Raw genomic sequence first — 15,387 nt, 5'->3', positions numbered from 1 at the left:
AAAAAAAATCCTAGCAGCCCTCATTTGCTACTTAATCCACGTTCATACTGCATTTCTACAGAAATTTCTACACAATGCTATTTGAATTTTAATGATGCACCATGCCAACCAGTTGTTACAACAGAAAGAAATCCAGACGTAAGATGAATTCTTGTTACAGTGCCACATTCTGCTATGAGAACTGTCTTCACTTTGACTGCTTTTTTAGAAAGAAATGGAAAAGCAATGGGGAAAAAAGCACAAGATTGATTTTTAAGTGAGAAAGATATATTAATTGTCAGTTTTACACTACTTGTTTCTCAGAGGTTACTCTTCTTTTTTAAAAATTAGCTTATGTTTTCAAGGGGTGAATATACAAAATAAGTTTTAAAAATCTACACCAACTAATAATTTAAAGAATTATAGTTACACTGAAAAATATCAGTGGAACATGAAATAAAATGCTACATTAAAAAAAATTAAACCAAAATAAAAATAGAGGTAATTTTCACAGTAATACATCGTGTTCTTTTGTGTTCTGGACAGCAGCATGAATCACATTTCAATTTCAGATTTTATTTTTTGAGAATCCCTAAAAGTAGTCTAATTCAAAGAAAAGAAAAAACCTTAGCTAGATTTCTGTAGGGGAAGTACCAAGTCTGTTATTTATGAAAATGAACAAAGAGTGCCAATTCTGGTCAGGAGTTCCCTGTCATGCACACCAGTCATTTATGAATACACAGCTGTTTTCCAGCCTCCTCCAGCAAGGAGCCTGGCCCAAAGCAACAGACAGTCCCAGGCAAAGAGCTTTTCTGTCTTTTCCTTGCCTCTCCGGAAAACCCAACAAATCATCTTTGGGTCAACATTCCCAGAGCTTTCAGGAACGCAATCCAAACTGCTCAACACAGACAGAGTGGAGAGGGTAACAGACTTTCACCTCAAAACATCACTGGAAGTACACACACACACTTTATGCATGAATCCAAGCTCGCACTTGAGCCTCAACCCTTTCCCAGAATGGAGCAGGAGACGCGACTGCCCTGCAGGAGTCACCCTGGCACGCTCAGACCTCTCACTGCCAAGGCAGGCACCCTGCAAGGCTATGTCTAAGCCCTAAACAAAAAAAATACCATTTTGGTTCCAGTTACAGCCAAGTTTCCAGTTATATCATCAAACACATGAAATGTAAGCAATTTCAAAAGAAGAGTATCAGAATTAAACACAAATGCATATACAGCAGAAATAAATATACAGCAGAAATATATACCGCCCTGCTCTGCTATAAATATGCTTACTTTTCCAGAGTTAGTTCGGAATTTTAGTTGCTTAATTTAAGACATTTCACAGAAAACTTCTAAACTTCTTAATCTGAAAGCTTTAGATGTTTTGGAGTTTCACAAATTAAGAATCTGAACGATGAGGCACAAAGCTGTATCACTCAGAAAGTCTCATCCAGTAGTACAATAATGGAATAAAATTGTTTTCATTACATTAACAGAAAAAAAAACCAGCACAGCATTTTCATCCGCAAGAAAGCTATAGCACCCACTTACTACATATAAATTTGAAACTAAAGCTGTGAACAGAAGTGAAACCACATGCTGTATTTTCACTGCTCCAAGAAAAAAAGATGCAGAAGGTAGCAATATATCAATTTATTAAAATTGAATAATTTAGTATACAACCTGTGACTAGATCAAAATACCACATTTTTAAGCAGTCCTGAATTTTTTGCCTCAAAAAATATGTAACATCTCTTAAAACCGGTAGGATTTATGCACATGCAGCTAGAAGAATACTTAGTGTAATTCTCTAAGGAAACTGTTCTCCTTTCTTACTTCTAAATGGTTGATTATCTCTGCTAAAAGATGCAACCAATTGTTTTAGAAGTTTACTCAAGTTTTGAGAAGTTTAATGGGTTTTGAGAAGCAAATGTGGAATTCAATGCACTCTCTAAGTCACAAGCCAGAAATGCTGCCAAGTGTGCCACAGCAGAGATGAACAACATCAACATTATCAAGAGTAGACAGCTGAGGGCCACACATACAAAGTTCTATTGACTGTAACATATATTGAGAAGGTATAGTAGGCTCCTAATACAAGAAAATAATTTAATACTATCTTTTTTTAATAGAGATGACCATTCTATCAATTAAAACCAAACCAGAAAAATGGACGTGACATCCAACAACAGAGTACTAGAAAATCCACTTAAACAAATCTAGCTAACTGTGGAGAACAAGTTTAAATCTGAAAAATTTAAGCTGTGATACATCCACACCAAAAAAATTAAATTAATTTATAATGAATGTATAGTGTATGCTTCGATATATTTTTACACATTCATTTATGATTAATTTATTCATTTATATGGCCTTATCTTATTTAAGGTAACAAGTCCTCTATGGTAAACTTCCCTAGTAAAAGACAAAATTAAGAAAAACTGCCTTATAGTCTCCAAAATATTTTTAAAATGTTATCATACTGTAGAAAAAAACTGCCATTATGTTTTGACAGGCATTAATTCCCCAAGTAGCTTTGCAATTATAAATAACATTATGGTCACATTGTACATAATTTTTATATTGTATTTTTAACATGACTCAAAATCTGAAATGCTTATTTTTGGAGACAGTACATTACAGGCGTTTCCAGATAAAACTATTTGTGCAAACTTACTTGGTTCAGCCCTGGCACCATGTTTTTGAAGGAAGTCAACTATCTGAGCCAGAACCTTTTTGTTGCAATGCGTTGACAGCTCTTCATCACATTCATAACACCTAAACAAAAGAAGAAACAAACTGGAATTCAGGGCTATCTGCATACAAATCCCAGCTCTAGCAAACCTCCAAAACAATCTTACACAAATTTCTTAAGCTCCCAGTTTCAATTTTTCACACTAAAAAATGGAATAGAATTTAATTCCCTCATCGCATATATGCTCTTCTATAGATCAGTCCCAATTCAGTCTTTACAGACTTAAATAATTTCAGAGAATACAAAGGAGAAAACACATACTGCCTCCAGAAAGCCTACCTTTCTTCTACAGAAAGCATTAATTTTATCTGTCAGAATCATTCTTTCTCATGAGAAGACACTGCTTGAAGTGAAGTCCTTATGTACAGGCACACACAAACAACTGCATACTGATTCTTACCATATGATCCATGTGCTGAGGTTGATAACGATGCAATGAGGCTCTGTGCGTGCAGTTTGGAAGTGTTTCAGAGAATGCTGGCCTTCCGAATTCTTACTACATCCCTAAAAATGGACACATCAACCCAGTGGGGAGGGGAAAGGGAAGAAAGAAAAGACTATATTATTAGTAAATAAATTACAAAACCTCCACTTTTCAAAATTAGACAAGAAGCTCTTCTGCCCTACTTATTCAGCATTCATAAGGATTGAGAGGATTTAACGTTCTTGTCTTTTCTACTTGGAAAAATCACTTAAAAATACAGAGATTTATTAAGTTTGTTCTAACTGAATAGAAACAATTTCTAGCTTTTGGGAAAGCATTGAATAAATATCAACAGACAAAAAACTGTATCATTCGTAAAAGCAAGAATGCTCTAGTAATTATGAATGAAACAACTATGTAGCGTATTTGGTCCACAGAATATCAAGGAAGAGGACAGCATAGGCAACCCTCACTGCTCAAGAATGTCAAATGCATTCCAGACAGCAAATGAAAAAAGTACATGAAGTGCTTTGTACTACAAAACTGCTCAGAACACGCCATTTATGGATAGCAATTTCAAGAGAAAGCATTTGCAATTGTTCAAGTATGCACAGAGTGGGATTAGATTCAGGACTGGTCTCTGAATAGGCAGGAGTTTTAGAAGCTGTCAACAGCATGAACATGAAGAAGTACACAGAATTAACCCCTTTTAAAAGCCCTCCTTAACGGAAATTTTTCAAACAAGATATATCAGTCCTCCTCAGATCTAGTTAACTATCTTCTGAACCCTGTGAATAGTATGTTTCTTTGCAAAATCAAATCTGTTCACATTATACTGATAGGAACTGGCTTCTATAGTAAAACCTACTGAAATTCCAAGAAAATTGTGAAATGCTTTGCTCAGGCAACTATTGGCTGAAGTAAGCCTGGCACTGCCCATAAACTGTATTCTGCTGTACCAAGCAAAATTTTTTCTTTACTTCACTCCCAGTGCAGAAATCTGTGAAAGCCCTTGGGGTCGGGACCTGCCATTTTACACTCTGAGGCCATGATTTGACATTATAACCGATCCAATCTAATGGCAAGTTGCCATAGGAGCAGCATTCTCACTCCAGCACAATCCTTTCTCCCTGGTTCAAATCAAATCTAGCAACTGAGTGTCCACAGCACCAGCTCATTCAGCATGTTTAGTTTTTCATTCATTCCTACTTATGGGAACTTCTGCCAGAGGAGCCAGCTGAACAGATACATTCTGCAGCCACACAGTTCCCAGAACCAATTCTCTGTAAGTGGCAAGAGGATGCAGATAAGAACAGAGAAAAGGCAGGGCTGTCACCTACTAATTGTGATGCCACACCACACTGTGACACATAAAGCTAACCCTAAACACTGCCAAAAATGAGACAGGAACGTAAGGTCACATCCCACTTCATCAGGAAGCTGAAGCAGGGACTCTCACAACCAAGCACTTAGGTCACACTGTTCCTCTGGAAGTACTGAGATGCCAAACAGGCAAGGATCCACAGGAGTGGTGTCCTTTAGAAACTCCACCTCTGCAAACTGAGTACACAGACTTACCTGAAAGCCACACTTGAGACACAGCCAGATGTCTGAAGGTGCCACAGGCTCAGCATCGCTCACCCGCCTCTCCTTCAGGCATTCTGCACAGATTGACCACACGCTCTGAGCCACCGCCCTCTTCACATGGTGCACGTCCACTGCTTGGCTCACGTGCTGGCAGGTTAACCCTGCAGAAAATAACACACGCTCATTTTTATCCATCAAAAGTAACAGCAACGAAAGAGAGCAAATGTACACTGAAAGGCCATAGCCTTCAATGAATTCAGCATTAGGAAAAAAAAAAAACCAGCAATGAATTAAAGTAGGAAAGATCAGCCAGCTGGTCCCCACATACCGAATTTTATGAAGAAATCTCTTTCAGTCTTTCCATAATGGAAATTCTTTTCAAGTCAATAACTGCCACCTCTTAAAACCAGATAAACTACTTTGTACTAAAGTACAAGAATTATTTTTTACAAAACTAATTTCCCTGTTTTTTGACAATGAAATAATAGATAAACCTATTTTTGCATATAACAACACAGGCATTGACCTCTTTTCAACCCATAAAGAAAGATTTTCAAATACCTGTGCATCCCTACTACAACTGCTCATTCTGAACGTGAAATCAACCATTCTTCTCTGCCATTTTTTTTTGCACAAATTCCACTACATCACAGAATAAGCCAGGTTTGAAGTAACCTCTGAAGGCCATCTTGTCCAAGCCCTCGCTTAAAGCAGTGCCAAATACTGTTTGCTCATGGCTTTGTTCAGCTGAGTGTTGAGTATCTTCAAGGACTGAGCTTCACCAATTCACCAGAAAATCAGGTTTCTGTGTGACCACCCTCAGAGTAAATATAAAATAAATTTCCTCACACCTAGTCAAATTTTCCATGTCCTAAATTTGGTCTGTTGCCTTCAGTCCTCTCATTGTGGACCTCCTAAAAGAATCTGGTTCTGCCTTCTCTGTAATTACCATCAGGTAGTCAATGAAAGAAATTATACTTCGACTCCTTTGGCTAAACAAAGACATTCCCTTTAGCCCCTCTTCCCACATCACGTTCTCAATCTCCTTAAAAATGTGGAGGGGGTGAACCACTGGCCTCACTGACAAGTCAGCCCTTCTTGTAAGAGGGAGCCCACAACTGGGCACACTTCTCCCAGTGAAGTCCCACAAGTGCTGAAAAGATGGAATCACCTGCCTGCCCTGCACTCTCATTAATAAAATCTTGCTTACAGTAGGCACAAAATGCACAACTTGGTTTTATTAAGTGTGTGCATTAGGACCCCCAGGACCTTTTCTGCAAAGCTGCTTTAATCTCTACCCTGTAATGGCACATGGTTATGCCCAGGTGCCAAACTCTCCACTTGCTGTCGTTGAACAGTGAAAAGTTTCCGCCTGCCCACTTCTCCAGCCAGTTTAAGTCACTCTGAATGGCAGATCTATCCTCCTGCATATCAGCTGCTCTCCTCAATTTGTTGCCATGAAGAGATGGCAGAGCACAGCCTCGCAATGACATCAACCAGTTTTCTCAGCACTTTCAGATGCATTCCATATGACCCCATGGATTTGTGTGCATCCAGTTTGTTTAATAGTTCTCAATCTTCTATTCCGGACAATTTTATACCCCAGAGTCTGCTATTAAGGTCACGGGCCAGGGAGGATCAAGTGCAGAGCTTACATATGAAGAAAGAAGCAAAGGGAGAATTGAGTTCCTCAGCCTATTCCCACATCCTGTGTCCCTAAAACCCCTGCCCCCTTACGCAGCAGGTTTACACTCACCCTGGTCTTCATTTTACTGCCACTGTATCCATACAGGCTCATCTTACTCTTTACACCCCTCACCAGATCCAATTCTAAGTGAAGTTGATCCTTTACCTAATCCTACACACTCCAGACCTCTGCAAGGGCAGCCCAAATTTGCCTCCATCCTCTCTGCCATTCCTTTTACCCCTCTAAGCTCAGCTGGAAGTTCCCTGTTCAGACACACAGCCTCCTGCCACGCACGCTTGACCTCACATGGAGAGGAAAGGACCATTCCACTTTGAAGAGGTTGTCATCGAAGATCAACCAACTCTCCAGCCCTTTAGGGAAGTCATGTAGTGCAACAACTGATCATGTCATAAACACTTGACCAGGAATATTTCTGTTATAAATTCAAACAAGAAAAGTATTTCATGGTACCAATGATTTGTGGTTTTAATCAGTCTACATGGAAGTTATTAGCCCTCAACCTCTGGACAAACATCACCCTAGATACATACCTGAAATATCATCTGAAGAGTCCTCATCCTGTGGCCTGTTAGGCCTCTTGCTTCTCTTTGGCTTCTCAGGGTTGGTTCTTGATGGATCTTTCACCCGCATCTGTTGCTTACTAAGAAAGACAAACAGAGGTTACTTTATTGTTTATTGAAATGTTTCACTAAATGTAGCAAGTTTGAACCCTAAAAGCAGAAGATCAAATCACACATTCAAACATCACCCAGTTTTAGGCTTGGTCTAAAGTCAGCTATTGTGCAACAAGGAGTATGAATGTGCCAGGAATGAAGTCTTAGAAATGTCGCAACACTAGTTACACGATACTATGAATTGTAGCTGCAGGAAAAGGGGACACATGCACACTCACTTCTAGGCAGTGGTGATAAATATTTGAGGTATAAAAATTTTCTTTATTTTTGTTATTGCAAAGTAAGTTATTACAACCATAACATACCAGAAAAACTCCATCAAAATAAATGTTTCTCTTCCTTAATATATATCCCTTATGAAAGGCTTCAGTCATTATTTACGCTTGGCATATTCCCGAAAAGTTTTTGAGCAATTTCAAGCACTTTAAGAAAATAAAAAGTCTTCCAAATCTGATTAAAGTGTTCTATCCTACAAGGGATGACAGATTGGAGTGCAAACTGATCCCTCTATTAAACACTGGAAAATCCATAAAGATTAAGTCTCTCATAGGAAATTTGTGTATTAATCAAGGAGTCCTATGAGAAACAGAACTAAAGCATAGATATTTGCCAGTAAACTTGAAAAAAAACTGAGAGATTTCTGGACACCAGTCATTTAATCAAAATCCAAATGTGAATCCACTGAAAGACTGTAGTTGTGCATCATACAGACAACAAAGCTGCTGGGGCTTAGTTTATAGTTTGTCTTTTAACGGTGTGGTTCATAAAAACAGATTTTTGTTTCCACATACAAAGCATATGAATGCAAAACAGTCAAACATTATACAAACATGCGAACCATTCTGTTCAAAAATAAAATGACATCTTGTTGTGTACCAGAAACAGGCTAGTAATGTCACCTGAGCCACCAGGACCAAAGATTTTCAACTGTGCTATTGCATTCAGGTATAGGAAACTTCTAAAATGCTCTACAATTGGGAATAGCAAAAAGTATATTCTTACTACAGATCAATTAGTTAAGTTGGCCAAAGTTTAGCAAGTTTGTCTACTTAAGATTTTTTAATCTTTTCTGTATATGCATTTAGACCTTTGTACTACTGAAGCTCTGAGTAATCAACCAGTATATTGAATTCAATATTCCCTCTCCTTACTTATCCACTAAGCCAATCAGCAGAACAGTCATCAATATTGATATTAGAGCACCACCACCACTGGTATCTGAACAGCCATCCCTGAAGCAAAGCAGGCAATCTGTACCACTGAGCTTCTGTTCCAGGTTCCCACACATTTGGATAGACATCCCTGCGTCTGCCCTACATCTCTACACACTATTAGTGCTAGACGTTTCCGGCAAGAACCTACCCATTAGAGATTTGCTTTGGACAGGTCAAATTTTCCTAGAGTATGAAATAATCTTTACCTGCTGCTTCCGTGCATCAACAGCTTCATGTCTCCTCAAGCCTTCAAAACACAGCACATTTTTTTTGCAAAATGCTACATCTACACATAAATTAGCTTATACTATATTAAATACCATGATGTTCTTTCTGTTGTTTGAAATTACAGATTTCAATTTTTCCTATACTTATGGTTATAAAGCTCAGACATGCAAGTGAATAGTGCCACTGAATTCAGCTTTGCTGATTTCATGGGTTCCCAATTCCTGTTCATACAGTAAGAAAGATCCAAATATTCCAGCTCTTGACAATATATTTTGAAAAGATGTTAGCACACCTAATGTCCATCAACAGCCATGCAACCTGGTATGCCTAGAACAGGAGGAGGTTTAAACAATTTCAACCATGCCTTTCTGCCTTGGCAGCTTCTCATATACACCCAAGTTTCATGTGAAACTACCCCTCACCACCTGTCGCACTGCCGCTTAACTGAGCACAAGATTCATCCAGACATTCATCCAACAGTAGGCCTGTAGAGCTGCGGTGAGAAAACACAACACCTTACACTACATTATGTAAAGAGTCAATAGCAAAGACAGCAAAAATGTCCTCCCTAAAGGAACATAGTTCTGTTTAGGTCATTCAACATTGACATAAACAATCTGTAAGTTCATTTCAGCATAATAATTTTGATCTCTTTGGACAGATCATGTAAGACTGTCCAAACCAGACTTCACCTCAATGAAAGTCACCTTCGTATCAGTACATTTAGAGGGCTCCAATAAATAATTGTGGGCCCAAGCAGCTGAAATACAAGACTTTCCCACCTGTGAAATCCTGTGGTCCATAGCACAAGTGATACAACCTGGATCAGGGCAAACACAGCCCACTGCTGGACCCAGGGACCCATAACCCAGGGACCCTCAGGACAGGGGGGAAAAACAGTGTCAGCTGACAGCCACAATGACTGAAAGTATGACACTTCAAGCCCAGCCTAATGAACACGGCATTAGAAATGAACACGGCATTAGAAATGAACACTGGCATAAGAAGCTGCATTAACACGGCACAACCCAGACACTTTTCAGTCTCATTTCACTAAGAGCAGGCGAAGGAAAAGATAACACGGACCATTAGATTAATTACTTTTCATGGACACACACATAGACTGACATCCATCAGACAATGTTTATTGACCTGTGAGCTCTTGGAAAAACCAGAGCATATCAAGGACTTAGACAGCCAGGGTTTGTGCCTGATTTTGAAAAGCACATGGAAATGTGATGGAAGGGTAACGAGCTACTCCACATGATCTACAATGCAAGTGTATATGGAGTACTGCCTGCCCTTTTCCAATACATTCAGGGACTGAAAAGATTACAAATTAAAGATCCCATTCAATAAAAACATGATCAAGATCAATCAACATAATTTCAAAATCAAAATGTTTATGCCAGGAATTTGATTATTATATTTGAGTTCAACGAGGAAGAAGCTCTGGGAGCTTCAGAAACAACTTCTCAGAAATATTTCACTTTATGGGAAATCAAAGATTTGAGATTTTAGTGGAATTAAAATCCTGAAAAAGCAGACTCAAGAAAGTATAAAATGTAGTTAAGAAAGAAACTAAAGGGATGCTCCATAGCTTATTGTTAGCCATAGGCACAACCCATTCAGGACAAGTAGGCAAAAGAGAAAAAAACAATTCAGACAAAATTAACTTGATACACTGAAGATTAAAAACCATGGTAGTATTCCCATGATTTGACTCTTTTCAACTCATTCTCATATTTTCTTAATATGTCCAATGAGATTTTTCTGTATACAGCCACCAACTATGGAGTATCCTAAAGGGTACAGACTCTCCTCCTTTTCCCATGCAGAAAGAGGTCACCATGAATCTTTGCTTGACGTTTTCTTTTGTGATGGAAAAACAAATACATTTAAGTTTTTCATTTTACACATATAAAATCCAGTCATGGTGCACATGATATTTGACTACTGAATCTGACAAATAAAAAGACACTGAATTTTGTGGTAGAAAAACCTGAGTTTAGTGGGTATGGTAGCTCTACCCTCATCTCTACTTGGCATACAGTAAAAATCTTAAGTATAAATTATGTAGCTTTGTTGGAAAAAAAATAAAAAGTTAGATTAGAAAAACCTAAACCTTCTCCTTCTAAAAAATCATTTCATACAAAACTAAGAACTAATCCTTGCCAAACACGCTGAGATTCCTCAAGCTCAGCATACAAGAGTTTGAAGTGTAATCATCACCATCACTAGCCATTCTCAGTTGACTTTTTATTTCTTAAAAGACTCCTAATGTCAATCTTCCTACAAAAAGCTGATTAAGATCAAAACCTCCTCACTCAACTGCTCATTTCCACCATTCTAGAAAGAACAAACCACTTCAAAAGCAGCAGAACAATCTGCCTATCTAATTTTAAAAGCTTCAGATCTGACAGAGTGCCAAAAATCAATGTACTGAATTTGTTAAGTTAAATCTATGCTGTGCCTAGACCATTTTAAATGTAAGATATGCTTGAAATAGTCTATATTTAACATCATTAATATTCCTATATTTAGAAATTGACCCTCTTCATAAAGTATATATTCAGATACTTACAAGAGTTGAATGTAGTTCCTAAAATATATAACTGCTATTTTTTAAAAAAATTACATTTTACAGTAATTCAGTAGAGCTAAGACCAATAAAAGTTACAAGGTTAGTGTGAACTAAAAATCACTTTTCCTTGGGAAACCAAACCAACCAACCAATCAACCAGGTTATACCTCTTTACAACATCTTTATGCAAAAGACTTGGAGAAGCAAATTGTCTTCACTGTCACCACTTCCCAAAACCTTTTCCCATGTTACCATCTTACACTTCTCACATGGAAGATGGGTCCCTCCTCCTAGAATATCTACAGTTCACTTACTAGATGTTGAAATCACTCACCTTAGTGAGTCTTCCCATGCTATACCTTCACCATGATGCTTGTAAGAAACACAGACCAGACAACCAATATGTTAGAGAAATAACCTACTGCACTGATTAATATCATATCACTGCTTCCATGTGCCTAGATCCACTTTTCCCCTCTTCTTATAAATAGGGCGCAAGCTCTTACAGACAAGTGCCACATTTTTGTTCTTATCTGTGTAATACCCACTACAATATTTTTCTGATTCTTGATTAACTAGGAGGATTACAGTTGCATTACTAGAATTCCAACAAGACAAAAATTATAAAAAACCCACCAGCCTATCTAAGCATACTGACTCTATGAAACGTAGTCAAGTGAGTCTACAGATAATCTCCAGATACTACTTTGGATATGGGTAATTCTCTCCCAGTAGGAATGTCCATTAGCTGTGAAACCAGTACTGTTAATTATTTCATCAGTGAGCACCTGAATTCAAAGAAGCTGGGGCAAATACATTTACCTCAATCCCTCAATTCATCTGAGGCAGCCTAAATTCCAGCTGTCTCACTACTTCCTGTCAAACTTTGAAGTTAAAATTGTATTATTTTACATTGCTAATGCAAAGAAAAACCTGTGTCACACTGAAAGGGCAGAACACACACTGAATACTGGGAAAAATTAGCATTTTCATGTGACTTAACGGAACTATACAGCTGTCAACAGCAGCCTTGCAGCAAAGGGGTGAAGGAACGGCACAGATGTGCAGACTAAGTCCGAAGATGCTTGGAAACACATCTGCGAAAGGTCCCTGCATGGATCAGTAATGCCAGATCCTCCGCAGAACTGCTGCGTGTTTTGATGTCAGCCGCAAGTTGATGTATTTTGGACGTCTGTTCCGAGCATTACCTGTGGCATTTTGCCTTGCTCGCCACTAGACCAAGTGTCACCCAACCCAAACAGGCAGCACATCCATCACAGTCAGCAGCCGGGCAGTGTCACCCATCAGCAGGCCAGCAGGCTCAGTGCTCTGACAGCCACCAAAACCTCTGCAGAAAACAAGCCCCAGTTGCCTGCAAGAGCAGTAAAAGGACCAGAATCATTGACTGGTAGTGGCAGCGAAGCATCCTCCCCTGGAAAATGTCATCTGAAATTCTGAAAGTGTCATCTCCAAGATTTCCTAGCCCAAAGGCACATCACACATCCTACACTGCCACTGGAGCTCAAACACCAATCCTGACGTTGCACTACAGCCCTAAAAAGGGTGAGACACTGATGTACTTTATGAGCCAGGAGTGAGACAGAGGCTTCGGACCGCTGGATACAGCTTTCCAAGTGACGGTAAAAATCTCAAAGCATCTCTCAGTAATCCACTTCAGCCAGCCGCCCATGCTAAGCATGTTCTATCAACTTTCATGTTCGTATCCTCCACCATCCCCCTCAGATTCCCTTCTAAAACCAGCTGCCATGGAAAAATTACCTCTAAGGATGAACAGAAGCCAGACACGTCCGGAAACAAAAATGAAAAGACTCTGTAACTGGGTTTATGACTAGAGTATATTAAAGCATTGAGTGGGTAAAAAGAGTAGCATTTTGATAACATATTTTTTGCTACTACCTTATAGCAAAGTTTTATGGAAATTTTCAGATATACCTGGCAATATCCAGGCCCATAAGGCAAATTGCAACTTGTTTTTATGTCCTCTATCCCACATTAAATGTTTAGGGTTTTTTTATAACCTACCAAAAGGGAAAAATATCTGGGTAGATGCATGTGTGGTCCAACATAGGTCTTTCCAAAAAAATTCATCCTTTAAAATGCAAAACACCTAAGTACCATAAAAAGAGCCACAGCTTATAACTAATGATGTTGGCTTGCAAGGGAAAACTTTGTACATGAACAGGCAGTCAGATGACAGACTGTGCACTCCCATGATACAAACACCAACGTTACTGTACCATCACCACAGAAAATCTGAGGGCATAAGGACTGAAACAGCTGGAAAGTAACCAGTGAACTCACAGTACCTTGCCAGGATAACCATGTAGCCAAAAGCTGGGGAAAAAGCAGTCCAAGACCTCGTAACAGAAAATAAAGCGGAATACGAGCAAAGGATGAACTTTGGAGAAACGGTAATTCTGTGAATTCAAAGAAATAAAAAAGGGACTGTAGCTGCAGCATGTGTGTGAGACAGAAGGCTGAAACCCACACAAGACAATACTTTAAGCTAAGACTCCTGCTGTACCTCTGCCTAAAGGGCTGAGTTGGAGAACATAAAGGAAGACAATGGCTGCCCATAACTTGCCATCTATTCTGGAAGGGTGTAGTGGGAGCTGGTTCATCAATGAGGGCAGAAAAGATAAAACAGTAAGTTACTACTACTTTGAGCTCTTTGAAAGTCTAAGTCTTGCCATCAAGAAAAAAAAAATGTAATTCCATTTTCTTCCTCTACACAGACTGCCCCAGTTAGCTTTGATGGCATGTCTGAAGCGGAACAACGTGTCCTCAATCTACAACCGATGCTCAAAACAGAACCCGAGACACTAGCTGCAGTTCTGTGAATCTCACAGAAATAAAGTTACAGAGTGCCAGTTCTTCAATGTTTCATGAAGAAATATGACAAAATATTTACAAGTGTAGTAAACACGAGAACAATTTCACAAAGGCATAATCTGCTTCAAGCTTGCACGTGTTCATGCCATTGCTATGTTTCTGTCTTAAAGGCTAGCAAACGAGAGCAGAAAGAAAACAAGTCTTTAAAAACAAGTCTGTTCTTAATGCTTGTATGAGAAGATAATTTAATGGAATTGGGAAATACTTGTAGTTAAAGATGACATGCAACTAGAATACAGTCTACACTCGCAGCTACTGCCATCTGCTTCTATGTTCTTGATGTCTTCATTCTACTGCACCTATGTCCAATATGCTGATGTGCATATCCTGTTTAATAGTGAAAGTAGCACCACAGCTATAGCAAGGGCAGGACAAAGTCCTAAAGTGAAGAACATGACAGCGAAAGAAAGAAAAAGAAAAACCAAACAGGAATCAAATCAGACAATCCCAAAAATAAATAAATAAGACGTGGAGACTTGCAGCTATGGATCTAGAATATCACGTCTCAAGCCAACCGCGAGGACCGGCAGCAGGCTGTCACCTAAGAGCACGGCACTGGAGGCCGCGGCGGTGGCAGGCGCAGGCCGGCGCGGGCAGCGGGAGCCGGGCGCCCTACGCCAAGTGACCGGGCCGTGTGTTCAACCCGGCCACAGGCGCTGCTGCCGGCTGCCCTCAATCCAACACACCGAGAGACGCGCTGCGGCTCACGGAGACGGCCCGCCGCTGCCGTTCTCATGTCTCGGCAGGGTTAACCCGCTCCACGCCGACAGCGGGCGGTCGCCACCAGCAGCTCGTCGCCGGCGACCGAACACAAGCTGCACCTGGCCACCAGCCCGGCGGAAGAAGCACCGGACAGCGCTGCCGCGGGCGCCACCGCCAGCAGAGAGGGGCTGCCCGCCCAGCCCGGGGCCGCGGCGGGGCAGAGCTCCCTCCCACCTCCCCCAGCCCACGCCCGGCGCCCCGCGGGACGCGGCTCCCAGGCCGCGGGCCCGACCGCCGCCATGGCGGTGCCCATCGGCCCGGCCCGGCCCGGCCCTCCGGCCGCGGCCGAGGCTCCGCGTCCCTCCTCGGCTGCGCAGGACGGGCCTGGCGCCCCCGCGCTGTGCCACCCGCCCCCTCCCCGCGCCCCGCACTCACGGAGCGGCGGGCGGCGGCGGGCGGGCGCGGCGGCAGCAGGAAGCGGCGGAGGAAGCTCCGCTCCGCTCCGCCCCCGGCCTCGCCGCGCCGCTCCCCGCCCCAGCCGCAGCCCGGGCGGCTCCGCGCGGGGCCCGGGGCAGCCGCACGAGTGGCAGCGGGGTTGGGGCTGATTCCAGGGCACA

The 15,387-nt window shown here is 40.9% G+C and overlaps 1 protein-coding gene across 4 annotated transcripts in view; it reads right to left on the bottom strand.

Annotated features, from left to right (window-relative positions):
* USP45 (ubiquitin specific peptidase 45) overlaps positions 1-15,242 on the bottom strand; it is a 50,714-nt gene extending 35,472 nt beyond the window's left edge. Inside the window, exons 1-5 of one of the 4 annotated variants that reach the window (XM_066179504.1) lie at positions 15,206-15,242; positions 6,986-7,095; positions 4,739-4,908; positions 3,137-3,240; positions 2,659-2,759 (exon numbers count right to left, since the gene is read on the bottom strand). In XM_066179504.1, coding sequence (XP_066035601.1) covers positions 2,659-2,759; positions 3,137-3,240; positions 4,739-4,908; positions 6,986-7,085 — 475 coding nt within the window. In that variant the 5' untranslated portion in view covers positions 7,086-7,095; positions 15,206-15,242. Of the gene's footprint in view, positions 1-2,658; positions 2,760-3,136; positions 3,241-4,738; positions 4,909-6,985; positions 7,096-12,363; positions 12,452-13,482; positions 13,554-15,205 lie in introns of those variants that run through there. The other 3 variants (XM_066179507.1, XM_066179503.1, XM_066179505.1) reach the window with 3 other exon arrangements.
* Positions 15,243-15,387: the final 145 nt, after the last annotated feature.

This window comes from Chamaea fasciata, unplaced genomic scaffold, assembly GCF_029207755.1.
Source record: "Chamaea fasciata isolate MVZ Bird 193981 ecotype frontalis unplaced genomic scaffold, bChaFas1.0.hap1 SCAF_3, whole genome shotgun sequence".
In the NCBI taxonomy this organism is placed as follows: Eukaryota; Metazoa; Chordata; class Aves; order Passeriformes; family Sylviidae; genus Chamaea; species Chamaea fasciata.
Note: the sequence above shows the minus strand (reverse complement) of the source record. Positions and strands in the feature narration are given on the sequence as shown.